The sequence below is a fragment of the Beta vulgaris genome, chromosome 5 (genome assembly GCF_026745355.1).
Source record: "Beta vulgaris subsp. vulgaris cultivar EL10 chromosome 5, EL10.2, whole genome shotgun sequence".
Taxonomy (NCBI): domain Eukaryota; kingdom Viridiplantae; phylum Streptophyta; class Magnoliopsida; order Caryophyllales; family Amaranthaceae; genus Beta; species Beta vulgaris.
In genome coordinates, this window is record NC_079206.1 from 7,018,777 (window position 1) to 7,045,984 (window position 27,208).

Consider the following 27,208-nt stretch of genomic DNA (forward strand, 5'->3'; position numbering starts at 1 on the left):
TGATTGATTGTTTTTATGAATTATTGGAATTTATTGTATGATCTAGGACAATGATGAGTGATGACGACAAAGAGGAGAGAGAGAGAGTAAGAGTTGGAGAATTGGGATTAGGTCCGGCAACTTGGGTTTGAGTGATGCTAACATTAATGGAATATGCTCATGTTCCAATTATTGTTATTATTTTTTGTGTTTAAACTTTTGAACTTTTAAATTCGAAATTTGGTTGTTAATGAGCGATTGAGCGTAGTAATATTGACAGAATTTGATTTTAAGTCTCAGATATCATCTTTTATCAACTAAGTTAGATGACATCTACATTCTAGCTATCATGATAATTCGGGGGATGTTTTGTTTTGCTAATGATGTTCGTTTATGATCTTAGTAGACTTTGGGCTTCTTTTTCCGCCTTTTTGATTCATTGATAACAATTTTTTAGAGACTCGGATTAGAATAAGGATATTAGTGATGATTGTCGGGAGTGAGTTCAATGCTTCAAATAAGTAAATTTATACACAAGATTTGTAAACAAAAGGATTCACAGAACCGGCATATGGCAAACTACAAGCACAAGAAAATGTAGTAACTTGTATAGTTGAACCTTCTGACAAGTACAAGGGAAGTTTTGATTTTTGGATATTGAGTATGCTTTCACATAATCTTTGAACTGCTCCAAAGATTCAAACTCTTGGCCAACTTTAAATTCACAAGCAGAGTTATTATTTTTCTAGTCATACATGTATCAATCAACTGCATTTGATGCATAAATTATGGTTTATGTATTAATTATAGAAAAATATTAATGCCCCTAAACTTTAAGTTTATTACAAAATTGGCATTGGGTGTACAATGTACATGACGTATAGTGTACCATGCATGAACTCATGTATATATATTATACATGATATACATGAAAAAACTAACATGCAAGAACAATCAATAAAACAATCATCTACATTCACGGTCCAGCAACAGTTTAGTAAAACATTCTTTTAATCAACACTAAAAAAACGTAATCTATGCATCAAATCCATGAGTATAGCAAGAGTGTTGTAGCCAACAACATCTAATTCTATGGTGTGCTGGCTGGCGATGGCGTTTGTGTTAGAGCAGGGACATGATGGTGGAAGGTGTGGCAAATAGAGAAGCGGGAGGGGGAAGGCCTGTCACGGATGGCATCCGACACCCCCACAAGCATCCCTAGGCAGCAACAGTGAGTTGTGCGCCCTGCGATTGCCCAACAATGGTGTTGCCGCCATAGGGCATCTGGTAGCCCAAGCGAGATTCAAATGGGCTCAAACTTTGGGGTGCGCCGTATCTTGGGCCAATGAAAATAATGGTCGAGCCACATTTTTAATATGAGGCCCATAAATAGGAGATGGTGCATGACCATTTTCAGTGGTGCACCGAAAGGTTGTAGAAGTGCCTAGCATGATCTTTGAGGTAAACTTTTAGGCTAGGATGCCTCTAGAATGTATGTAGATGATTATTGGTGTACATATATGTGGTAGAGTGTCTAGAATGTACTAGAGAGTATATTGTGTAGAACCCTCCAATTGAGGAGGTGAAGAACATTCTAAATTTAGGAGAAGGTAGGATGGAGACCTATAAATAGGCATCCTCGTTCATTTGTGCATATTATCCAACACTTGTACTCATTCTCTCAATCAATCTAAGGGTTTTATCTTGAACTCTCTCTTGCTTATTTAGTTTGCCTAGCCATCTTCCATACTTAGCCAATTTCATAGACACTCAGTCTAGCCAAGCTAGCCAAGCAATTAGCAATCGGGTGTCTTGACTTGCCTTCCGACAGGACTGTGAAGCACGTAGGCCACATATAACGACTAGGAAAGAGTCGGTACGTGACATTCTGCCCTGTTGTGAAAGGTGTATAAGCAAACATAAGTCGCTAATTCATGGTTTGGTGAATTGCTAACTCAATTAACATTCAACTTATATGAAGTTGTTATTATCAGATTTGACTCGAATTGAAAAAAAAAACATGGTTCTTAACTTCTTATCCTATGTGAACGAGACAGTGGGTACTAGCAATTTGCGCAAGATATATAAAATATTTACTTACCAAAATCGCATAAATTAACAAGAAAACAGGATTTGATGAACAAATTTTATGATAATGAAAGAGTTTGGACTCTGCAGAGAATAGAAGAAAAAACTCAACAAAGAAAGAACACAACTAAAATGAAACTCTAAATCACAGAGATTATTTACCAAAATTGCACAAAAAAAATCGCACAGATTAACAACAAAACAGAACCTGAAAAACAATGATGAACAGTGATGTCTGATAATGAGAAAATCTAGAAGTGACATTTATATTTGAAAATGGGTCCTTCAACTCACCATAAATAACTCCCTAATTCGCTAATAGGCGGAGAAGCAAAGAGTTTTGACAATTATTGGAAGTTTTTAAAATTTTCTACGTCGTAACACGTTTTGGTATCTTTATTTTGTAATCTTTAAGTAGACTTATGGTGACTAGGTTATTATATAATTGTGTTCAATGTTTTTGTTAATTTTTCTATCCTATATTTAAGTTTAATTTTTTTTTGTTTTTCTATTTTTTTTGCAAAGTACTAGTTAATTTATTAAAGAGGTTAGCAAAGTAATTTTCAAGGCGACACCGTAACTCCCCAGCCTTTATATAATAGAGTTAAGGGATTCTTTGTTACAATGGCAAAAGTGGATTTTTTTAGCACAAGGAATGAAGGAAAAATTTCGTTAATTCATAGAACTCTGAGTTACTGCCTTAAAACAAAAATGATTAGAAAAAAAAAAAATCTCCAGAGTGACTGGATTCCGATACATATATTGTTTTTACTACTTCCGGTTTCACAGATCACAATCTTGATAAAAACAGGATTTCATTACAACTGACAGCTTACATAACAATCTCTCAACAATGTTGTTATTGTTGGTAGTAGGGGAAAAATAGAGAAGAAAAATGGGTTGTACAAATAAAACTAGCACTTGACTAATCATACGGACTAATTATCTCGAGTTTCAATTTCAAGCTCGTTTGAAAATCGAAATGAAGACAAATCTAGATATTGCACAGTTTTGGAAGGGGAGTGTTTAAAGCAAAAATTAGGGAGAACTGGATTATAAGTTTTATGGCTTATATAGCTCCCAGTGTCTCGTCTTGTATACAAAATTTCCTCAATGCTCTGTATAGGATTCGTGAGCCCTCAATCTTCGTATAGACAATAAATATCAAACAGAGTTACCAGCAACAGTTCCTTCTGGAACCATTACGCTTGCTGTACATGTATATCGATGTTCACCTGGAACGATTAGTTGCAAAGGTAAAAGCAGCAGCAACGAGATCCTCAAGTAGACGGGTATATCATAACTTTACAACATTGATATCGAAAACAACGAGATCCTCAAGTACACAGGCATCTCCGTGTTCTTACTTTCTGATGCCTAAGCCATGGTGGATTGAGGGCTGTAAGTTGAGAAAATAGTAACAACATCAAGGCTAAATCTCATCAGTCTAAATGTCATCCACACACACATGCACGCACACACAAAATAACAGCAAAAAATCTTTGTAATAAGTAAAGAAAAAAAATTCTAGGAATCATCCCAGCTCCATTTATGAGGTGATTTGGACTGCCAGGGTTCAACACATAAACAGGCCATTTTCTGTACCCAGTGAGATTATTTACTGAACACCTTAAAAAGAAGTAATCTCATGCAAACATTGATGAAAACCATCACGCTCGATCGTATGAATGCCATGAATGGCCCAACTCAAGGCAGCCATGAGCCATTGTGACCGACAAGCCAAGACTTCAGTCCTAATGATTGATAAACCCAGCCTATGCCAGGAGTGGCAAAAAAATCCATCTTAGAGAAATAAGCTCCCCAATATTAAGATTAGCTGGCATTATGTAGCTGGCTACTACTAAGACTTCAGTCCTGCCACGTAGTTACTTGGTTTGATGGTCCGGCATACTACTCTTGCAGTGGTACTAAGATGTCCACAGAAAATTTTAGTACTTGTTTATGTATAATTTCAAAAAGAAAACTCAACTTTAAAATTTGGAGCAAATGCATGCAGATGAATGTCATACGTTCATAAAGAAGCTGAGTCACCACCTTGAAATTTTCAGTTCTGTATAACCGCAGCATGTGCCCAACAGAATTTGGACTGTTTGAGAGAGAGGCAACAATTCAATTCTTTTTGTACATTTAATTTTAGGTCTTCGACCCCTTGTGGTCTATTTTCTGATGTAGGATTCACCGTCCACAGGCAAGAGCCTCTACTAGTTAGTTCACTTCAAATATTTACAAATAACAAAGGTCTAGAGTCTAGACTGTTCACTGATAACATTTGTAATTGACCTCCCTAGGCCTTTCTAATGGTCATTGCTAAACAAGACAGGTCTGGGTAGATTGGTCGTCAGGTGCCACATTTACTAGCTTGATCACAACATGTTTCTTGTAGCTTGAGTACTGTACTTATACAGTACTGCTACAGAAGCCACGACGTGATGGGAGACAGAACTAGTGAAACAGACCCAATCAGACTACATCAGAACTTTCTATACGCACCAACTAAGAAATAAAGCCAATCCTTGTCGAAGCACTCCCTCTGTTTCAAAACAGAAAGATTTTTAGTACAACCTTCTGTATGAGGCTATGAGCATGTCTCCGGTGATGTACCTATTTCAAAAATTATAGTGGGGGAATCGTTTCTACCCTACTAAGAGTCACTTATTGCGAGTTCGTACCATTCAACACTTTCTGGCGGAAAAAGTCACATACCTGCCATTGACATGGTCACATGCCTCCAGCGTGGTTCTCTTTGTTCATATATTATGTTAGCTAGTATTTTTTTATGCATTAGAATCTCATTTTGGGCTTTGAAGGGATCTAACTAGTTTAGAAATTGTGTTGTTAAATGGGAAAAAATGGGTTTAAGTTAATATTTCCCCACTTTATAACAAGAAAGTTAGCTGATTCAATCAGTTTGAACACTCAAAAATAAGTTAAGAACAAACTGAACAACTCACTAACAGAAATTATTAACTAAGAGTAAGGACATCAAGGAGACAGTTATAAAACCACGGGATACTGTGGAGATTGTGGAGAAAGGTGAGGGAAAAGATTTTCAACAAACTCAAGGGCACCCCATAGAAAAACCCAACATAAAATAAAGTACTTAGAATTTTATCTAATAAGCAATTTGTTATACTCAATCCATGCTGCAAAAGATATCCACCTTTCATTCTGAGGATGACCCAATATGAAGTCCACTTACTAAAGTCAGTTCTAAAATAATTCTTTAATCAAAATCACAAATTACCCTTATTTTTCTTTTAGAAAGTGATTGATGTGGCACATGATAAAAAATAAACATACTTCCGGTCTCCCTTTGTATTTTTTTAAGTTTGCTCACTTGTAATCTTTGACACTATTCACAATTAGAGAGAATCTTCTATATTATTCTCAATAAATAAGAAAAAATATAGTCATGTTGGGTCTTGTTTGACTCATCTCAATAGCATTTTATTAATATTCAATCTTTATATTTTTTACTAATATGTAACGAAAGATACTTAATGTCAAACAAATGCATTGCCAAATGTACACGGTCAAAAAAGGCAAACTAAAAAAAAAATACACCGGGAGTAAATTTCAAGATAAAGTGAAGGCACTTTTGGGATGAGACATAAAGAAAGGGAAAGGAATTTTCTTAGACTTTGTGACACTCTAATTAGATTTGGCAATCTTTAATCCGACACAGCAACACAAGCCGAACTCGACACGACATGAATCAACCCGGACCTGACCGAATTTCATCAATTTATTGTAACATACAGTAATCTCGCATTTTATGTAGTTTTTAAAATAATTTTGAACAGAAAATTGATACGCAGTCAAACATTCAGGATGTGTGAAATCCAAGGAAGAAAATTGCGCATGCCGGTTGTGATGACGAGGGTGCGACTTGTAACTGATAATGGAATGAATCATATCCCGACGTGAATTTTCTACGCATATCACAATAATAAATTTTAAACCTCAACTTTGTATTTTTAAAGTTTAGTATTCAACATAATATGACCAAACCTATCATATGCTTGGGTTATACATGGTTAGTGAATAATTACGTAAAAACATGAGAGTTTTGTCCTATTATTCATCTCTAATATATAAGGCAACACATGGGGGGACACCAAAAAATAGAAAAAGCAATAAAAGAAAGAAAATAGGATATAACCAACTCTTTTATTTTAAATGAAAAAAAAGGGGGAAAGTAGGACATTTAAACTAAACATCCGTTTTTTGAGAAAACAAAATGTAAAGACAGTTTTTCTATCCAATTAATTTCATTTTCTACTTCACATGCTATCGCACGCATTGTGTGCATGTAAGACTAGTATAAATTACACCAACTCATATACATAACCCAACTTGAAAGCCCATGTAACACTCTTCTCCCTTCTACGGTGTGTGCTCATTGTTGTTTCTAGCTGCAATGTATGTTTTCCCTTTCTCAATTTTGGCCAATTATGACAAGGACGTAACAAAAATTTCTAACACGAAGAGTTGCATTACGTAACGGAAATCAGCGGCGAGAGGCCATGATTTTTACCACGGCAGTACATAACGACACTTAGCGGAACGGCCGAGTTTTTATTCGAGTGAAATCTGCTTTAATAGAGTTCAACTGATTATGTTAGCAATAGAGCAGAGGGTCAATATCCTAAAATAAAGGACTTCTACCGTGCAGCAAATACAGTTGTCTACAACTTCTACCATGCAGCAAATACTCTACGGACCTGTTCATTTCACCTTAAAATAGTTCAGTTCACCAAATATAAAATCTTTAAGTAAAAATAAATTCAAACAAGCAAAAATCACTTTACTTCAGTTAAAATAAGTCAGTTCAGTGAAAATCAATAAGGAATGAAGTAAGAAATCAGTTCAATAAAAAAAATTAATTCAGCAGATATAAAATCAGTTCAGTAGAAATCAGGTGAAGTGAACAGGGCCTAGGCAGTCAAAAACATCAGTTAGTGTTGAACAGGCGATGCATAATACTTTGTAATCTTTGTTTGTTTTTTCTCCATAGAAGTAAAGGACTTTATCATCTCATATATACACCAGAGACCCCCTAGTAGCAGTGCCCACATAAATCTGGAAGTAAGAGAAGAATAAAATAGAAACTCTGTGCATTTTACCTAATCAAGCACCTTGCATATAGAAGAGGACTGTCCCCCGAAGATGCGTCCTTGGTGGTGCATCTTGCTGAGTGGTGGATCTCTGTGAATGAGAGGTTCAGAAGGTATTTCCATAGTAGATTGCTTTTCTTTGTTGGTTGCCCAGGTGACCATGTACAAGCCAGCAATAATTAAAGAGCCTCCCAGCACACTGCATAAAATGATTCACATTTCAATATACACATGATACTTTTTCTTGGGAAAAGAAGAATCCCTAATAAAGTGGAATACAAATGCAATATCAGAATTTAACATAGAAAACTAACTTCAAGATAAGAAGGGACACAACTAAAATTTGGCAATAGTCAATAAGCATGAAATCGAATATTTGTTGAAACAAAAAAATCTTATTTTTGCCAGAAGCAGGAATCCCCAACCCAAAGCTTTTCATAGATGTAGATTGGAAGCAAACCTTCCCAAGTATATGGGGCTTCCTAAGAATATAAGTGAAAGGAAGGCAGATGCTGCAGGTTGAAGTGGATTATAAAGAGCAACCAATGCAGGTCCCAGTATCTTATTGGACCATGTGGTAAGTCCATAGTTGACGGCAGATGCAACAATACCCTGAAAAAAATTGTAACATCCAAAGTCATTAGTAAAACAAAACAAAATAATGAAACAGTTTCCAAAAAATGCAGAGGCCTAAAGAATGACATACACCCGATGAAAAGCATATGCACACCCCATTTCAAAAAGAAAAAAGCAAGCATCACGTAGATGCATATGTCAAACAAGTCCTCTTTTCTTTCTTTCATTGGTTAGAATTTGGGGAGGGTGAGGAACCCAAACATTGCAAATGGACTTGAACAGAATGCCACCAGACATCTTAACTCCCGTCTTGAGAGTGTAAGTCACATCCTCACATTTATGTTAACTGTGTATTAGATAATTTTTTCTGCATCGTAGCATGTGCTATATCTTTTCATGCGCAACAGCATAGGTTAATTGTATTGATTTATTTATTTTCCCTTTACTGTTTTAGCAAGCTGGAGACAACTCTAGACTCTAGTGACAAAATGTAGAAACAACAAAGCATAAAACAGAATCTGAAGGTCTGGCTCTCCCGAAATTCCTTTCCCTTTTTACTTTTTGTGGGTAAGCAAACTTACAGCATAGAAAACGGCAAACAGCTCAGCGTGGTTTAAACTCCAGCCTGTTGGATCATTGGCCATAAAAAATGCAGTAGTGACCATAAGAAGAGCACCAAAAAAATAAGAATATGCTGTCACTGAGAGGCTTGCTGGATACCTCTTTAGAACTGGAGCCTACAGACATTATAACAACTATGAATTTCCATCCATTAGATAAACCATAATGCAAAAAAGAAGTAAAAAAATATTCCACATTTAGAATAATCCACCCAGCTCAGCGAGTATAGTGGTTAGCATGTCACTTCGTGATGTTATGGTTCCCACTACCCAGTTCGAGCTTCAATTAGAGCATTTGAGGGTTTTGTTCCATCTCCTCTCTTCATAAGTCAGGCCCATGAAACCTTGAAAGCTTGTCATAAGCCTAACACAATCATAAGCTTATCATAAACCTAGATATATAATTACCATGTTGTCCCCACAATCACCTTAATTCGCTTGTTGTGATCATGATTATGACAAGACTGAAGCTGTATGTGCCTCATGGCCATAACCTACTCTTACAATAGTGAGAAATCAATCCACATGGTCTAATAACCTATCTAGAGACGTTTTTATGTATGCATCATTATTCCCATCCTAGGTTCTATTTCTAAATTTCACTAGTTCTGAAGTACCATAACTTACTCAAAAAAATAGATAAACATAATATTACCTGAATTGCAAGATAAGCAGCCATGCACAAACAGTTGCCTATAAGACATAAGACACCAACGTGGAAAGTGTCAAGCCCAAAATCCATAAATCTAGCAGCAAACCATCCAACTGGTTCTGGTTGTCCTTTGACACTGATTTCACTGTGCAATCCCGTCTCTACTTTGTGCCCAACAATAGTTGGCCCTTTGAATACAACCATCAAAAGAGCACCAGAAACACAAGAAAGTGTGCCTGCAACCTTCATTTTCCCCTCAATTCTGTATAAGTTCACTGTTTCTGTGCTGCATTGAAAAGATTGATGTTAACATTTGGAGAACACGAAAATAGATACACCAAATATCAATCAACTAGAGCCAAACTCACCCCATTATTACAGCAAAGAGGAAAGTAAAGACTGGAATTGAAGGTTGTATAGCTGCAGCATAAGTTGGACTTGTGTAGCTCAGACCAAACAGAAACAGAAGTTGGTTTCCAAATATCCTGGTCAAGTAAATAATGTAACACCTTAATTGAGTATAAGAAAAAAAATCACCAGCAACTAAACCACCATAAATAACTCACTTACCCTGTTAGCCCAAGGAAAAAAAATGTAACGAGAAGGTTTTTAGTGATTGGAGGTCGAACTCGCCTGCAGAGATTCAATATCAAACATCAGGTCCTTTAAGAGCAAAGGAAAACAGGTTTTCTCGGGATCAATAAGCCATCTTGGTTGGATTCCATTTCCTTTGAATTAGGAGGTATTGTCCACTAATATTTTTTCACCAAATACCCCCGAGTTTTCACAAAATTCACGAGGTACCCTCGCACTTTTGAAATACAACGGGTACCCCTCAGTTTCACAATAATACACCCATATGCCCTTCATGACTAACGGCGTTAACGCCGTTAGTCTTAATTCTAATTAGCCCTAATTAACCTAACTTCTAACCTTATCTTAACCCTAAACCCTAACCTCCCACCAACCCTCCCCTACCCTCCCACCACCCCCTCCCCCCCAACCATCCCGCAGCTCCCCCTACCCCCTCCCCGCCGATTTTCGCAACCATCCCTGGGTGGTAGGAGGGTGGGGGAGGGTGGGGGAGGGTGGTTAGGCTTAAGGTTAATTAGGGTTTAAATAAAAAAATTAGGATTAATGACTAACGGCGGTTAACGTCGTTAGTCATTAAGGGCATTTAGGTGTATTATGGTGAAATTAAGGAGTATCTAGATTCATTGTTTACAAATGCTCCTGATACTGTTTGAATGAGGCAAAATATTCATGCTACCTTGTTTTGCTTGTTTGCAATCAGCATAAAGAAAAAAGACAAGATTGGGCCATTGGCCTACCACATGCCAATAGCCCAAAAAACTACCTCAATCATCGGTTAAGCAATATATTGATCTAAACAATTATAAGCAAACACTGGTTGCAGCTTCCTTGATTTGCTCTAAAATGCTTCCCTCTCGATCTGGGCCGGCCAATATCAGTCTATTAAGCATGCCGTCATGGCATATGTACACATGTTAGAGCACAGAGATTATATGAGCATGGAACAGATAACACTCGAACAAGGAAACAAGCTCATGGTACTGAGACTAAAATAAAGCCAAATGTCCAGATAGGTCTACATACGTCACAATTTGAGACAATGGACCCACTCTGATATAAAACATCAGATTATGGTTACCAAAAGATTGTACAGCGTGACAATCCAGTTTTTTGAGGTAAAATCATGTGGCAGACTTCTCGCAGCAGCAAGAGTGTGAGCCATGCACAAGATCTACGACTTTGGAGGTCCCTACTAGGCACAAGTGATAGAACGGAAGGCATGGAAGAGACGTAATGAGAGTATTTAAATAAGAATATTACATTGAAAGAATCTAGCAACAATGAGAAATGGTACATAAAATCAACACAAGAGCTTGGCTGAAAGACAAGTGCACACGAACTCGAGTACCGAGGAAAGTTTGAATGGATGTTACACCGTAAAGGCTATGAATACTAATGCCTCACAAGGATTGTTTCATTTTGTAGACATTATTGAAACAAAAATCAGAAGTGCAATATATAATATTGCACTCCTAATTAATGAAAAGAATCAGGCTGCTTCTTGCTAGAAATAGGTCATGGGGAGTACCTAATGGACATGAATGAAACTATGAAAGGCCTAAAAAAGTAGATCGGGAAGAGGCAAAAAGTGAAAAGGAAGAAACTAGAGGAAAGAGGAGACATACGGGTCAGGAACACTTTTGGAGTCTTGATTGCTATGATACAGCTCCCTACTCCTCCAACCACGTACCTAATTTTGCAAATCAACATCATTCTCCATGTCCAGATCTGTCACACAGGCTTTCCTTGACCAAAGCATAGACAAAATTTTGGATGTGCCATGTATATAAAAATCTATCTGATAGCTTCCCAATGTCGTTTCCTTGGAATCGAGAGAAATCTATTTAGAAAAAACCTAAGCCTACTCTGGACTCGTACAAACCATAGTATTTCCTGCCATGGGACATTTCACAGTAATATTCTTTTTGTTGGCCTAAATTCCTTTGCAAATAAGAACTCCCTTTGCAAATCTTTTGATGAAAACACAGTCTGTTGTTTTGGTGTAATTATGATCCTTCATAAAGGAATCAAGCTTCTTATACCCCTATCACCGAGCTGGCTTCAAACAATACAATATACATTATGCAAACAACACACCATGTGTTCTTTTTCCCTTAACTTGACATCCTTCAGGTTGTTCCATAAAAATTTCGTCTTTCAAATCACCATGCATAAAGGTCGTATCACATCAAATTGTTCGAATTCTAAGTCCATCCTTGCTACCAAACCAAGGACAACTCTAATTTGAGAAAATTATCACCAAAGAAAAAGAAAATATTTCTTTAAAGTTGTTACTTATTCTTTACACCTTCACAACCAACCTTGCTTTGTATCTTAGTTGGGGAAAATTCACTTCAAACCACCAACTTGTTCTTCAATGTTCGTCTACCATTAAGTAATTCTACCATATCAAATTGTGGTTCCAATGTTAGTTTATCTCATTCCTGGAGTACGGTAGGGGAAAAGGGAATTTTTGGTGGAGCAGTGAAATGTGTATGGATTAGAAAGAAGGTAGAGGTGCAGAGACAAGACAACCATGAGGTTTGCCTAGAAGCAGCCACCCTTGAAAGAGTGTGGAATATCTCTACCAAATCACAAGATACTTTTATTGCAAAGGATGAACATAATCCAAATTTTATAGATTGTTCCTTATGGAGGTTAAGTTTCTTGTAGTGTGATATGTTCCATAGTATCATCATCATCATCAACATAGTGAGGTTCTTATCTGTCTACTTATCTCGCATGATTATCATTTTAATTTAGGTGTGGATATGGATGCAATACTGAATGCTTCGTACTTGAAGCTGAAAACACCTTCGCAATCTTTTTGTAAGCTCTACCTCATAATCTGTATCCAAACTCTTCTTTCCCATAACCAAGGAAGATTCACTTCTTTGTCTTGTTGCCTACTTATCATCATCAACATAGTGAGGTTCTTCTCTGTCTACTTATCTCCCATGATTATCATCTTGATTTAGGTGTGGATTTGGATGCAATATCAAATACTTCTTACTTGAAGCTGAAAACACCTTTGCTATCTTTTATTATTTTATCCACCGAGAGAAATGGCGCAAGCAGCCGGAGATGTCTCACCGGCATTCTCTACCATGACCTGCGCAGCAGCGGTCGCCAATTGCCTCCCACACACATATTAAGGTTTCTTCAAATCAGTATTCTAGGGTTCAATTCAAAGTAATTATTGAAATTAATTGAGGGGTTTTGCTAGAATTTGAGTTCAAAAGCCTAGGTAAGTTTTATTTTGAATAAAAACATGTTTTTTTTTTCAATTCAGATCTAATTGATCTAGCGCCTCTTTTGTCTTTCCGCGTCTTCCTCGACCAACAAATAACCGGGTGTTACAATAATATAATATTTCTGGAACACCGTGAACCCATTACGTATCACCCGAATTGCAATGTGCCGCTCTAATAATGGGTTTTCTTGGAACGAATACTCTCAAACTCGTTATAAAGCGCCCGTTCTAGACCTAAATGGCTGAGTTTATAGTAAAATCGATACTCGGCACTATAAAGTATAAATCAATTTTGCCTCCCCTAGCTGCTTTTGTAATAATCCATAGATTAACTCGTGTTTTTGAGAGTCTCTCAACCTAAAGTCAACCCATTATCCCCATACAAGTATCAAACTAGTTGGCACTTGACAGCACACTAGCTTTATAGAGTTTGCGGAGAAGAACCAAATCAAACATGAAAAACATTCGCGTCAAAACTTGTCACTTGATTCCCCACCCATTTTTATGAAGGGGAAGAAGTTAACTGCAATTTTTCTTTTACATAAAAACAACCAAATGCAACCTTCCTTTTTCCTCAAGGCAAATTAAAAACCAAATTCATCATATAAGAAAACCTACCACAGCTAGGCAATTAAATGTTTTCTTCTTGTTTCACATTCACAAAACAGCATAACAAAAGGAAAACATACTTTCCTTTCATATCTGTTAGGACCTGTATATATGTACACAAATGAAACGTCCTAAATTGAGGAAGTGGAAGAGAAAATAACACCTTATAAACCTCCGGAGTTACTCGTACCATTGCCATCTAGCTTTAGAAAAAAAACTTCAAGTTGTAAATCCACTCTCCTCCTCAAGTCTATTACTCTATATTCCACATTTAACAATTCTCCGTTTCGCTGAACCAACCACAGAAATTAAATACATTATTCCTTCCTCCATCTTAACCAACTAAAAGAACCACGGAAATCGAATTAACTTAACAGTTTTGATACATGCACCCCTTAATGAATACTTCAATGAAAAACCCCTAATCCTATAAATACGTTCTAGGGTTTTCAAATAAATTCTTTGCAATCTCTCTAATAGACCCTATTAATCAAATAATCACTAACTAACAGCTCAATATAGACATAATTCAAAAAAAAAAAATCAATCTACTCTACATACCAAGTTCTCTAATCGATAACCAAGATTGCAAAAAAATAAAACTTCAAGTTGTAAATCGAATCTCCTCCTCCTCAAGTCTATTACTCTATATTCCACATTTAACAATTTTCCATTTCGCTGAACCAACCACAGAAATAAAAAACATTATTCCTTCCAATAACAACTGAAATCGAATTAATTTAACAGTTTAGATATATGCACCCCTTAAGCAATACTTCAACGAAAAACCCCTAATCCTATAAATAAGTTCTAGGGTTTCCAAATCCATTCTTCGCAATCTCTCTAATTGACCTTATCAATCAAAAAAATTACTAAACAACAGCTCAATTTCAGACATAATTCAAGCAAAATTAACCTACTCTGCACACCAAATTCTCATATCGATAACCAAAATTCCAAAACATAAAACTAAAACCGATAAATTCATAACAGTAGAGTATAAGAAAACTAACTTTTCGCGGAAAAAAGCGAGAGGAGCAAGAATAGAAAGTGCAATAAGGTCACGAAAAACGCAGAAAACTGTCTGATTAATTCCGTCATTAAGAACAACTTTGGTGATAACATGATAACCTCCATAAAAGAGCTGAACAAGCGCCATCGCACCATGTGCCCTAGATGTTTCGCCGCCATTGATAGACGAGCTACCAGGTCCATTCGCCATTTTAGGGGCTCCGTAAATGCAATCGTTTCTCTCTCTAAATCTCATGCACTTAAATTTTGAAGAATTATCTGAGTTTGTGATGAATGAGGAGAGAGAGAGAGTGAAATGTCGTGATCAGAAGTAAGTAGGAGAGAATTTGCTTGGAAGGAAAGGGAAGATGATTTGCGTGAGATTTTTCAAATGTTCAGCGGGTCTTTCACTAGTAAAACGTCTGGCGCCTGCCCGCTTGGATTATAGGCCCCGTTATGGTGAGTGCTGATATACACATAACAGGTATGGGGCAGCAGTTGCCCATAATCAGGGCATTTTCGTAATTTTGGAGCCCAACGTCTGGCCAGGACGTGAGGTCCATGGGTCGAACTTCACCTCACGTCCTGGCCAGACATTGGGTCCATGGGGCGACCGTTTTGGCCACACGTTGGACCCATGGGTCCAACGTCCTGGCCAGACGTTGGTTCAATGGGCGCTATATCAGCCAAACTTTTTACGCTTTTACCCTTAGTTTATGCTATAATGGCATCTTTACCATGGTTATGGGCAACTGCTGCCCCATAACTGTTATGCAAGGATACTTTCTCCCGTTATGGTTGAGGATAGTCTCACTTATCAACTTCTATATATCGCATAACAATTACTTAAAATCGCCTAAAAAATAGTTGAAATTACCTCTATAACCTTCTCTCTTTTTTCCTTAGATCATCACCACCCACTACCACCACCACCCACCTCCGATTCTGCCACGACAGACCCTTAACTATGAGTTCTATTTCTCCTTCTCAAGCCCTTAACCCCTGAGTTCTCTCTCTCCTTCTCAGTCGCCAACCACCTCCTGCTGTGGCGCTGTACTCGGACTTCCGACGGCCTCGCAGGTCCACCACTCCCGACGACCTGAGACCAAGACCGCTCTCCTTCGACCCACATACGATTTTTGCGAAATTTTTTAAGGCTTGGGCGAACGTCCGCGGTGAATGTTCTCCCCATGGCCGGAACGTCTGGCCTGGACGTTCCCGCCATGGGTGGAACGTCCACCGCGGACGATCGCCCCATGGCCGGAACGTCCAGGCCAAACATTCCGGTCATGGGGTGAACGTCCACCGCGGACGTTCGCCCAAGCCTACAAAAATTTTGCCAAAAATCGTTTGTGGGTGATGGTGGTGGTTGGGGGAGGTAGGTGAAGGCGGTGGAGGGTCACAGGTGACGGCGGTGGAGGGTCACAGATGACAGTGGAGAGGTAGGGGTGGTGGCGGGGGTGGTGGGTGGTGTGGAAAAGAGAAAAGGGTAAAATAGTTCGAAAAAATGGATTTGTGGCAATTTTAAGTAATTTTGGGGCGATAATTAACAAACATCCACCCGGTCTTCACTTCAGTTCAATTCTATTCAGTTTGACAAAAGTTAGTTTAATTTAGCTTAGTTTTATTTAGTTCAAATTAGCTTAGTTCAATTCAATTTGTTTTGATTTCAATAATAAAAATAACGATTTTTTCATCAAATATCTCTTACAAAAAAAATTATTCACTAAATACCTCAGTTTTTTTCAAAAATTCACTATATATCCCTGACTTTTAACAAAATTCACTAGATATCTTTACTATTAACGGACGTTAGTTCTCCGTTAGCCTGTATTTACAAGTTTGTCATAAGTCAACCTAATTAGCCTTAAGTCAACCTAATTAACCTAATTAAACCTATCTAAACTCTAAACTCTCCCTAACCCAACCCCAACCCTAGCCCTCAAACCCTAGACCCACCAGCCCCACCACCCAACCCCAGCCCCACCCATTTCCGGCAGCCTCCGTGACCCCTTTTCTGGCAGCCCCCTTGCCTCGCTCGCGCCTCCCCTCCCCCTCCTTCCCTCGCGCCTCCCCTTCCCAGTCCTTCGCCTTATTATCACCCCCCCATTAGAAAAGTCTCGGCTTTGCCAGCAACTTAGGTTTTCTAAATATAATTGATATATTTGATTGGGAACATACTACTATAAAGCTAAGAAAGCCATTTATTAAGAAAAAGTATGCTTAGGAATTATCCTATACATGGTTTCTCAAAGATCTTTTCTAGTTGTTTTTAGAGTGTGTTTTAGGTGATTAGATGTAACATGTTACATCATAATTTATTGTATAACAAATCTCACACATACATAACAACATAAACCTAGTTTTTTCTTATTTTGTTTTATTTAATTTTTGGAACTTATATTTTGCCTGTATATTTCCCTCTCGTCCCCCCCCCCACCCCCCCCCCCACCACATGGGACACTTGTGCACTACCTACTCCATATGAGTTATGACCATATTCTCTTTTCAATTTTTATGTCATATACAAAAAGTTTTGTTGCAACAAAAAACATAGATTAAACGTAAAGGCTATATATACATATATTGGGTGTATGTTGGCCACACATACATTAGGTGTATGTGTTACTACTAAAATTTATATCTTGTGTATATGTTATTTCTAAAATATATATTATTACTAAAAATATTACAAACTTATAATGTTCAACAAATAATTTTGTTTTTAATGATTTGTTCTTTATCTTTGTTTTATAAAATTTGTTTTATGAAATTTTCTTTGTTTAAAACTAAAAAAAACAATTGTAATTTTTTTTCCCCAAATTATTCATATATTAGGTTCATCTTATTCATCTTCACCATTTTTCAATAATTGATTTCTACTAAATTTCCCTATCGTTTTCAATTATTTAATTTGTTTGTAGAATAATAATGCTATATTTTCATCCCTAATATGTATTCCCTCCGATTCATTCTAATCTACACACTTAAACTTTTCACGCATGTCAGTGCAAAACTTTGAGGACATATATCTTTAGTTTTATATATGTAAAAATTATAAAAAGTACATATTAATAAATACATGTTATGATGAATCTAATAAGATCCCACATGACTATATTTTCATCCGCGTATAAATCACAAATGATGGTCAAAGTTAATTTTGTGAATAGTGTAAAATATCAATTGTATAGTTAAAATGAAACAGAGGGAGTAATAAAATTCAATTCGAAATATAGTATTTCAATCGTCTATGTATTATGTAAATTCAAATATCGTTGAATAACCAAACAAGTTCAAATGATTGTAAGTTTGTAATATTTTTACTAACAGTATATTAGTAACGCATATAAAAGGTTTACATTTTAGTAGTAACACATACATCCAGTATATGTGTGGCCTACATACACCGAGTGTATGTGTATCATCTCTCTAGGAAAAAGGATATTTTTTAATAGCTTCACTCTTCATTGGCTTTGTACGTATATTTACCTCGAATTATGTTCTACAATAACTACATACTCATACCGATTACACAATATTGATGAGGTTGAGGTCGTGGAGTACGTGACATTGCTTCCCACCTCATATCTCTTAGATATACGGATCAAACCTCATTAGACTCAATACTGATTAAAAAATGAGGAGGGCATATAATGCCGATGAGATAGGGTTTACTCTTTTCATATCTTGAAATATCGTAATTGACGTTCACATGCTCATATTTGCTAATTTTAATGATTAATATTCATGCATATATTTGCGTAACAAATATTCATGCATATATCCTTCACTTTTCTTTGTAATCAGAATTAATACCATTTGAAAATGACCCCAACTACCAGTTGGGGCCTGGGGGCTAAGGAATCTTATCCCTAATAAAGCATGCATTCGAACTAAACGTTGATTTCTTTCCAATAATATAACCTATTTTGTCACGAGCTAATTTATAAGCTAGCTAGCCACTTTGCTACATTTTGTTCCTGCTACATTTTTAATAATTCTAAAGGTTTCTTATATTTTTTTTAATTACAGCGCTTTTCTTATTTGAAAGTATCACATTAATACAACATTTTTTTAGTTGTTAATATTTTTTCTATGCCACTCTCGTATCATATGAGTCCATCTTTTTATCTATGTTTATTTCTCTTCTCTTCACATCTATACAAATATATTGTAAGACGTGCGTGACAATGTATACACGCCACGTAGCACCTCTGTTACTCTACTAGAATTGTCCACGAGACCTCTTACTATTATAGTAGGCACAATTATCATCTCAACCAACTTTTAATCATGCTTTAAGTGTCATTATTATATATGTACCCAGTGGCGGATACACGGGGGGTACAGTGGGTACAATTGTACCCCCATTAATATAGAAAAGCAGATATATAGTTTACACATGCAAACTTTTATCAAAACTAGTGTTTGTTTCAGTGGTAAGGGAGAGAAAATTGATATAAGAGTGTGAGGTTGCATGTTCGATTCCTGTAATCTACCTTTCAATCTTTCTTTCTTTTTCTTACTCTTTCTTTTTTTTCTCAAATGTTCTTTAGCAACATTTTTTCTTCCTCTTACTCTTTCAGGCCCTCCTAAATAAAAGGAATAACTTATGTAGAAGTTAAATATGGAATTCTTATTATACATACACCAATATGAATTATAGAAAGTTGCTAACTTATATTAAAAGTGTCGGATTATTTTGTATTTTATTATTATCTCACTTCTATGTACTTATGAAGTTATCATTTTATCTTCTAATAACCATTTTTCACCTTATTCCATTAACATGATTATGACTTATATCAACAACAAATTTTAAAAAAAAAACTCTTCTACAATAATTTATCTTTCAAATTTTCTTCGGAATTCAAATTCATTACTTTTATCTACATCTTGTATCGGAGCATTTATATCATACATTTTTTCTTATATATTAATGGTATTTTTAGGTTAAAGTTGGCGAAATTTTGCTCCAAAAAATAAAATATAGCCCAAGATTAGGGACGGAAAAATGATATATTTTATGAATCTAATTGCTCATTGTTCCGTACCCCCATTTCCGAATTTCTAGATCCGCCACTGTATGTACCTTTTAAATATTGAGTTTTCCATAATATTCCCTCTGTATTTTTTTTATCTTTCTCACTTAGAATCTTGACACTATTTACAATTAGAGAAAATCTTTTAGTTTTTTCTCAATATATAAGAAAAAATATAGTCATGTGAGGTCTTGTTTGATTCGTCTCAATGAATACTTTATTATATTCAATTATTATAATTTTTATTAATATGTAATGAAAGATATTTAATGGATAATAAGTGCATTGACAAACGAGCAAAGTCAAAGTTGGAAAGATAAAAAAATACAGAGAGATTATATTTGAATGAGAATGGAAAAAAATGCATATCAAGTCCAGAAACACAATACTAACTCAGGACAACGTTCGGGCCCAAATACTAGTTATTTTCTTAAATAACATGCTAAGGAATCCGATATGTAATATTGCAAGTAAAAAAAAGAAAGGAAATGTAATATGTAAGTTCACACCGAGGTTTACTTTGTGGAAATGTAACTAACCGTGGAAATGGAATCATACAACATAATACATATCCACATCCATGATCCAGGTTATAATTGATTGCATTATTAGAAATCACCAAATTAAAATACAAAAACAACATAAATAAAGACGAGCACAGCTTTAGTTAATTGAAAACGACAGGTAACTGAAACCAAATTAAGGTGACAACAGAAGAATAATAATATGGGCATGAATCATAGTGGGGGATATATGCTCATCGTATATAATAAATAATAATATTATAATTTTTTTATTTGTAACCTCCAAATATTCATATAACCTCTTCTACTCATAAATTTCTTTTTAGATTTGCTTCTAATGGTCTCCAACACATATCTTTGATGACAGTTCAGGTGGGATCGAGTCAGTTGGCAAATCGCCTACTGTCTCAAAGATGATAGGGCCCTAGGTTTCTCGGTACATATTAACAAAACGCGATTTATTTCTTTTAGCGAGTTTTATAAGAAAGTTCATATTGATACAACTTTATATATATGTTCACAAAAAATATTGGTCAACATTTTTTAACTTTCGCTATATATAGACATCGAACACGCATATACTTAGAGGTCGTTTGGTTCACCTCAAATTCCACTGAAATTTGGATTTCCTAGAAAGTATAAAATAAGATAGTTATTTGGTATGCAGCCATGCAGGAAATAGGAAATTCATGAGAAATAGAATTTCCAAGGAAATGGAAATTCCTATGAAGTGTAGGAAATTAATCACCAACCCTTTTTGGTGATGATTAGAAACCTGCGTCAATTACAAATTACTATGCTCAATCAAACACCAAAAGCCATCTCCTAGAAAATAGACAGGAAAATTTACTTCCTATGAAATAAGACTTCCCATGAAAATTAAGTTTCAACTGTAACCAAACGAGCTCTTAATGGGACAGAGGGAATATTATATCTGTATCATACATTATGTCAAATATAAGAGATGCTTTCCACCTACGGATCCATATAAATAGCATTTCTTGTCTACCGTAAGTTTGTGTATCCTTGAAGCTTTCCTTCCTTGATTAACATTCATTTAGGTACATTATTATTATGATCTTCCTTTGTATAGTTTTTCTAAACATACTATAATTATTACACTAACTCTTCTTGCTTCTTTCTCTTTTTGCTTCTATTTTTTTCTTTCTTTCTGGTGTATTATGGTAGACTTATTGCTAACTACCCACAAAAAGATGGATGCTGTTGTGAACTTCAATGGAGCCAAATATGATTGCCTGCTTTTTGGTAAGTTACCAAGAGTAAAATCTTTTCAGATGACAAATAATTTGATCTTATAGTTTTGATATTTATACCTAAGTTGATCATTTCTAGAACTATCTTTCATGATTTCTTTTTTTGGATTAAACAAGTTTGCAGGCAAAATCAAGGAGTATATTTGATTGTTTTACATAACAAACATGGATAGTAACTAATAAGGTTAATCTATACAAAACAAATTTATCTGTTACGCTCTGTCCAAAACCTGTACTTGCCAATGAACTTGTTATGGGGGTTAACGTACACGAAACGCGATAATCAAGTGATCATTTGTTTGTGCTTAGCTTATACCTTGTTGTATGTCTATGCATTTGTAGATTTAGATGATACTTTGTACCCATTGAGCTCGGGGATCAATTTTGCTTGCAGAAAGAACATAGAAGGTATATATGTATAATTCCCAAATTAACTTAGCTTGCAATAGTTTAGATATGCTGAAGATGTTTATACTTAAATTCTGTGTTTATATATGGTGACAGATTACATGTTGAAATACTTGCATATGGAGGAAAGTGAGGTCCCAAGGATGTGTCTAGAGTTATACCGAGAATATGGCACCACTATGGCAGGTCTCAAGGTGAGAAACAGAAATTATTTATGAATAGCATATGTACTATGTAGTATTCTGTTCAAATTTATTTCATAAGAATTAAGTTCAGATTTTTTCAAATAAGTCTCAGTATATATTACTAAATCAACTTAAGTTCAATTCACAACTAAACTAAGATAACTAAGTAGTAAGTACGATTTAGTTTAACTGTAAATACTTTAGGGCGTGTTTGACAACAACTTTTAAAGTAGCTTTTTAATGTTTGATCAAGTCAAAACTCTACTAAATGAGAAAAATGGTATTTGTTGCATAGTTTATTTTTGAAAAACCATAGTGATTGAGGTAGTGTTTCGAAAAAGCTAAGACAACAATTAGGATAGACTATAGAGGTAGCTTTTGAAGTAATTTTTTTGGTCTTTTATTGATATATTACATGTGTGAAAGCATCTGGACTTCACCGAATACTTAATTGTTTCAAAAGCTATTTTAACATCTAACAGCTACTATTGCCGAATAGACTCCTAATCTTATAGAAGTGTACTAAATACTACTGATAAGAAATAGAAGATATCGTAGGTCAAAGGTACGTCTTGGAGACGGTGCAAAATGAAATGGGAACTATATTATGGGACAGAGGGAGTATTTGGATTCCATGAAAAGTTTGGTTATAATTAGCTGCAGGTTAACTACTTAATGATGTTTATGGTATGATTTCAGGCACTTGGATATGAATTCGACAATGATGAATTTCATGAGTATGTTCATGGAAATTTGCCTTATGAAACACTCAGACCTGATCCTGTGTTGAGAAACCTTCTGCTGTCAACTCCTCAACGTAAAATCGTAAGTGCAAGTGTGCAACTAGACTTTTAAGCTGTGCAGACTGTGTTGTTTCTTCAGCTCACTGTCTGTTTGGTATATATGGTGTATTTCAGGTATTCACTAACTCTGATAAGGCACACACAGCTCGTGTGCTCAATAAGCTCGGATTAGGAGACTGTTTCGAGGGCGTAATATGCTTCGAAACCCTCAATCACAAAGACAATGAACCCGTCTCCAAGTCGAATATTTTGTGTAAACCATCAGTTGAAGCTATTGAAGCTGCTATTAGCATTGCGAACTTAGATCCTACAAGAACAGTAAACGTCTTACTATATAGATTTATACTCCTTTCGATTTGAAATACATGGTCATTTTTGACCGTAAATGGTCAAAATATGATTATATTATATGGACGGAGGGAGTAACTTTCTGGAATTTGCAAGTTAATGATGTGAAGAATTGTTTGTTTCAGATATTCTTTGATGACAGTGTTAGAAATATTGCAAGTGGAAAAGCAGCTGGACTTCACACCGTTATTGTAAGTAAAATAAGGCATATTGTTTGTGTCTTTTTTTTGTTTTGTCATCTATCAATGTTGTTTGTCTAGTGTCTTTGGAATTTAAGAAAGAATAACAGAAGAGTGCAATATAATGACTATACCAATTAGGCAATTATCAGCCTTTATCAGGAACCTAATCAGATAGCACTAAAACAATTATGTAAGGCTGAGATTTGCCTATAACTTTCTATAGGTAGAAAGCAGTTAGGTACACAAATAGTTGCATAATGTGATGGGGGCACTATAAGTGTATTCTTTTAACCTAAACGACTCTGAATAATTTGTTAAACTTGTGTAAATTCATTTAAAATTATTGTTTATCATTATCAATTGTAACTTGAGCTTAAAGATGGCCAATAGTACGGGTCAATCCAGTCCATCTAGACTAACTCGCCTCGTGGGTCGTGTGGGCTGAGCCCGCGAAAAGCCCAGTCCAGCCCAACTCGAACTGTGAAATTGGTGGTTGAATCGTGGGCTAAAATTTTTTTAGAGCCCGCTACAAAAACCGCCCAGTCCAGTCCACGAAAGCGGTCCAGCCCAGCCTATGAATCAGACCAGCCCAACCCTAGTAATTATTCAATCAAATTGTGTATATTTTAATCAAGTTGTATATTCCCCTCCAAAAAAAAATAATCAAGTTGTATATATTATAATTCAATCAAATTCAAAAATAATGAAATTATTCATTAATTTTATAATTGTATATTTTTTTATTAATATTAAAGGTTTTATGTAACAATAATAAATGATTATATAACTTTGGGAAAAAAAATTCTCATGCTGGCCCGCTAGGCCCACGAACCGCCAGAACCGCTTTCTGAACCATGAAAACCAGCAACAGACCGGTATGGACTAAGATTTTTCGGCCCGTGGACCAACCCACCCAAACCGTGAATTTCACGGTCCGGTCCTGAGCCGTAAAATTTCAGCCCGGTCCACTAGATACCACGAACCAGCCTGCCCAGTATGCACCAGTGGCCATCTCTTCTTGAGCTCTTTTAACATAACATCATATTTGTCGACGCAAAATTCTGAGGATACAGAAAGTAAATCTTATGTTACAAGAATCCACTAAAAGTTGGGAAACAATGAAATGCAGGTTGGAAAGTCAGAACTGATTCCAGGGGCAGATTATGCATTAAGGAGTATCCACAACATGAAAGAAGCACTTCCTGAAATCTGGGAAGATGAGGCAAAAGAGCACCATGATCAAGTCCTTCAGTCTAATGCTGTAGAAACTATGGTTAGAGCATAATAACCAACTCTACCATCCCCAATGTAAAAGCCTTGTATTTCTGTAAAAGGCTTTAGCAGGGTAGACCATATGCAGGGTAATATTTATGAGCCCTTCGAAAATCGAATGTAATCAGTAATATCATGATTTAGTACTTGCAGATATGCAATACATCAGTATCCTGTAATTGCTTACAGCAATTTGCTAAGAATAAAGTGTCAAGGTATACATATATGATATATACTTCATATGCAGCATGGCTGTGATTTCTAGTTGAATTATATACTTCATATATGCAGCATGGCTGTGATTTCTAGTTGAATTATATTTGTGATTAAGAAACCATTTCCAATGTAAGTAGAAAAGAAACCATGTTATCGAAAGTAAACCTTAATAACATAAGGAAACCATAAGAGACGAGTAGAAGGAACTGGATCGGAAAAAATAGGGATTCTAGATAACAGATAATCAATGTTACTGCGACACCTTCATTTACCTTAAAAACGGGGTGTTGTGTCATGATTGACACGATACTTTACTTGGATACTTCATTTTAAACTAAAAACTTGACTTTTTTTCTACAAAATAGCTGAGTCGGACACTTGAACACCGCCCGGTATTCGAGCAGACACTCAATCCATCCGTGTCTGACTAACACAGCAGATAACTACACTACCAAGTACCAACTCGGGGGATGACGGAAGAAGTGAAAGATTAATGGCCATTTAGGTGAAGGTTGGACAAAATTAACGCGTAGAGCAGAATTGTGCACATAAGAAACACAAGTGTACACTAGTTCAATTCTCCCTATTCAGCATCAAATCAAAGAACCATTTTTGTACTTATTTAGTATTTCAACCGCTAGTTTGTGGCGAAGACCTATCTCAAACAACTAAAATTGCAACTTCCTCTAACAGCTACGAGTCTATAACTAGTCCTGTGATCTTATTTTTTATCTAGAAGTAAATGCCTCAACATATTATTGAAATGAGGATTCGAGTCTAGAAATTCGGGATAGTATTCCACTGAGCTACTACCTCTCTCTCCCTGCCTGTGATTTAATGATTCTCCTTTACATAGGACTGCATGCAAATTATGACCAATCATTCAAGTATTATATCAGAATACACTGACAAATATAAAATTTACTTGTAATGTTTTTTTTTCAATGTGGGTATCCTCAACACATAAGCACAGCCAGAAATTTGGAAAGCTGACGCAAAGGACTGACGGAGTAACATCATCTACTGCATGAGCAAGTGCTATGGCATGTCATGTGGTCCATTGCACTTGAAAATATGTCATGTAAATACAAATATATGATTGTTGATCGACTATTCATTCGTAAGATTTTTAAGTCAATCAGTGATGATATAATGATATCAGAACTATATGCTTAATTATTGATTGCTTGCATAAGCAAATGTATTATTAAACTTTTTAATGTTTTCTTCGCTCAAGATGTGCAAAATTAGAAGAGGGTTATTTTTGTATTGAAGAAAGAAAAAAGTGCCAGTGACAGGAAAGTGGAAACATATAGTATTAAAGTGGTAAATGGTAATACTGAAATAATACACTATTATTAGATAAGTTAGACTGGATATTTCATAATTGAAAGGAATCTGCTTATCTAGTGAAAGTTGCTTCTGTACTTCTAATATGTAATTAATTATCAAACATAAGCAGAAAGATGTGGATGAGAATTATGAATTATCAAACAAGTTTTATTCGGAGATGAAGCTAGCAAGATGTAATATCTCCTTATGGACCACTTTTTTTAATTATTTGGAGATAAACTGGCCATACACGGCAAATATGCTACGAGTTAGGGGAGAGATAAGAGGATCCCAAGTTCCCAACTCACAAGAAAACGTCGGTCATTAAAGGAATCCCTTAAAGAAAGTAAACCAACCCTGATTTTGAGATGATGAGAATCGAACTCCAACTGGGAGCTCTGCCATTAAGCTTCCACTTGATTCTCAATTATATATAACATACAATATAGTCTCTTCACCTTAAGAAAATAAGTTTGAGGAAAAACAAGATTAGATAAGTAGTTTGTTAAAATAACACATAAGTTTATCAAAAGACAGGTGAAGAGAATCTTAGAAGAGCTCCTTTTATTATAATTGAGTCATTTACATCCACAGTGCACTACTTGCCTTGACAGAACATTGTTTTCAGTTTTCATCCACAGTGCAATCTCATATCAGAAATCCAGATGAGTACTTAGATGTTCAGGTTTGGGTGAAATGAGACTCGAGACCAGCCCATAAAGGACTGGCTCATGAGCTGGTCCACGCTTCCCCAGTTTGGGCAGTTCGGCCAGTTTCAACCATGGGGTCAGTCGATATGGACTACTGCCAGTGCCTAGTGCCCATATGAGCAGGAATGCCTACCTAGCATGTTAATCTTCTAAGATAGGTGAAATTCAGCCATGGATATGATGCACAACCCTTCATGACCTATTCGACACAATGCTGAACGCTGAAGATGACAATTAGAAGCCTAAAGATATCAACTTCCATGTACACAAATGTCATGGTAATGGCATAAAGCCCTGTATGCTAGACGATCAGTTGCACAGTAACAAGATAAAGCAAGATAAAAAAAACGATGACCAGACAGAAAAATGACCTTCAAGACAAAAAAGGA

The 27,208-nt window shown here is 35.9% G+C and overlaps 2 protein-coding genes across 6 annotated transcripts; one reads left to right on the forward strand and one right to left on the reverse strand.

Moving 5' to 3' along the window:
• Positions 1-2,782: 2,782 nt before the first annotated feature.
• On the reverse strand, positions 2,783-14,953 carry LOC104892469 (WAT1-related protein At5g45370). Of its 5 annotated transcripts, none has more exons than XM_019249207.3 (8): positions 14,523-14,953; positions 9,624-9,686; positions 9,422-9,538; positions 9,057-9,339; positions 8,363-8,518; positions 7,666-7,817; positions 7,227-7,404; positions 2,783-3,466 (listed from the first exon to the last, which is right to left on the reverse strand). In XM_019249207.3, the coding sequence occupies exons 1-8, from the start codon at positions 14,774-14,776 to the stop codon at positions 3,431-3,433; spliced, it is 1,239 nt and encodes a 412-aa protein (XP_019104752.1). In that variant the 5' UTR covers positions 14,777-14,953; the 3' UTR covers positions 2,783-3,430. The 5 variants fall into 5 exon arrangements, with proteins under 5 accessions (XP_019104752.1, XP_010676719.1, XP_048501021.1 ...); XM_010678417.4 differs by having other exon boundaries at positions 7,215-7,404; XM_057394929.1 differs by lacking the exon at positions 2,783-3,466 and adding an exon at positions 3,578-6,681.
• A 6,103-nt stretch (positions 14,954-21,056) lies between these two features.
• Positions 21,057-24,831, forward strand: LOC104892470 (suppressor of disruption of TFIIS). The gene is made up of 8 exons (XM_010678419.3): positions 21,057-21,150; positions 21,278-21,355; positions 21,706-21,771; positions 21,868-21,965; positions 22,656-22,781; positions 22,874-23,077; positions 23,233-23,298; positions 24,419-24,831. Exons 2-8 carry the CDS (start codon positions 21,304-21,306, stop codon positions 24,572-24,574), a joined length of 768 nt encoding a protein of 255 aa, XP_010676721.1. The 5' UTR covers positions 21,057-21,150; positions 21,278-21,303; the 3' UTR covers positions 24,575-24,831.
• Positions 24,832-27,208: the final 2,377 nt, after the last annotated feature.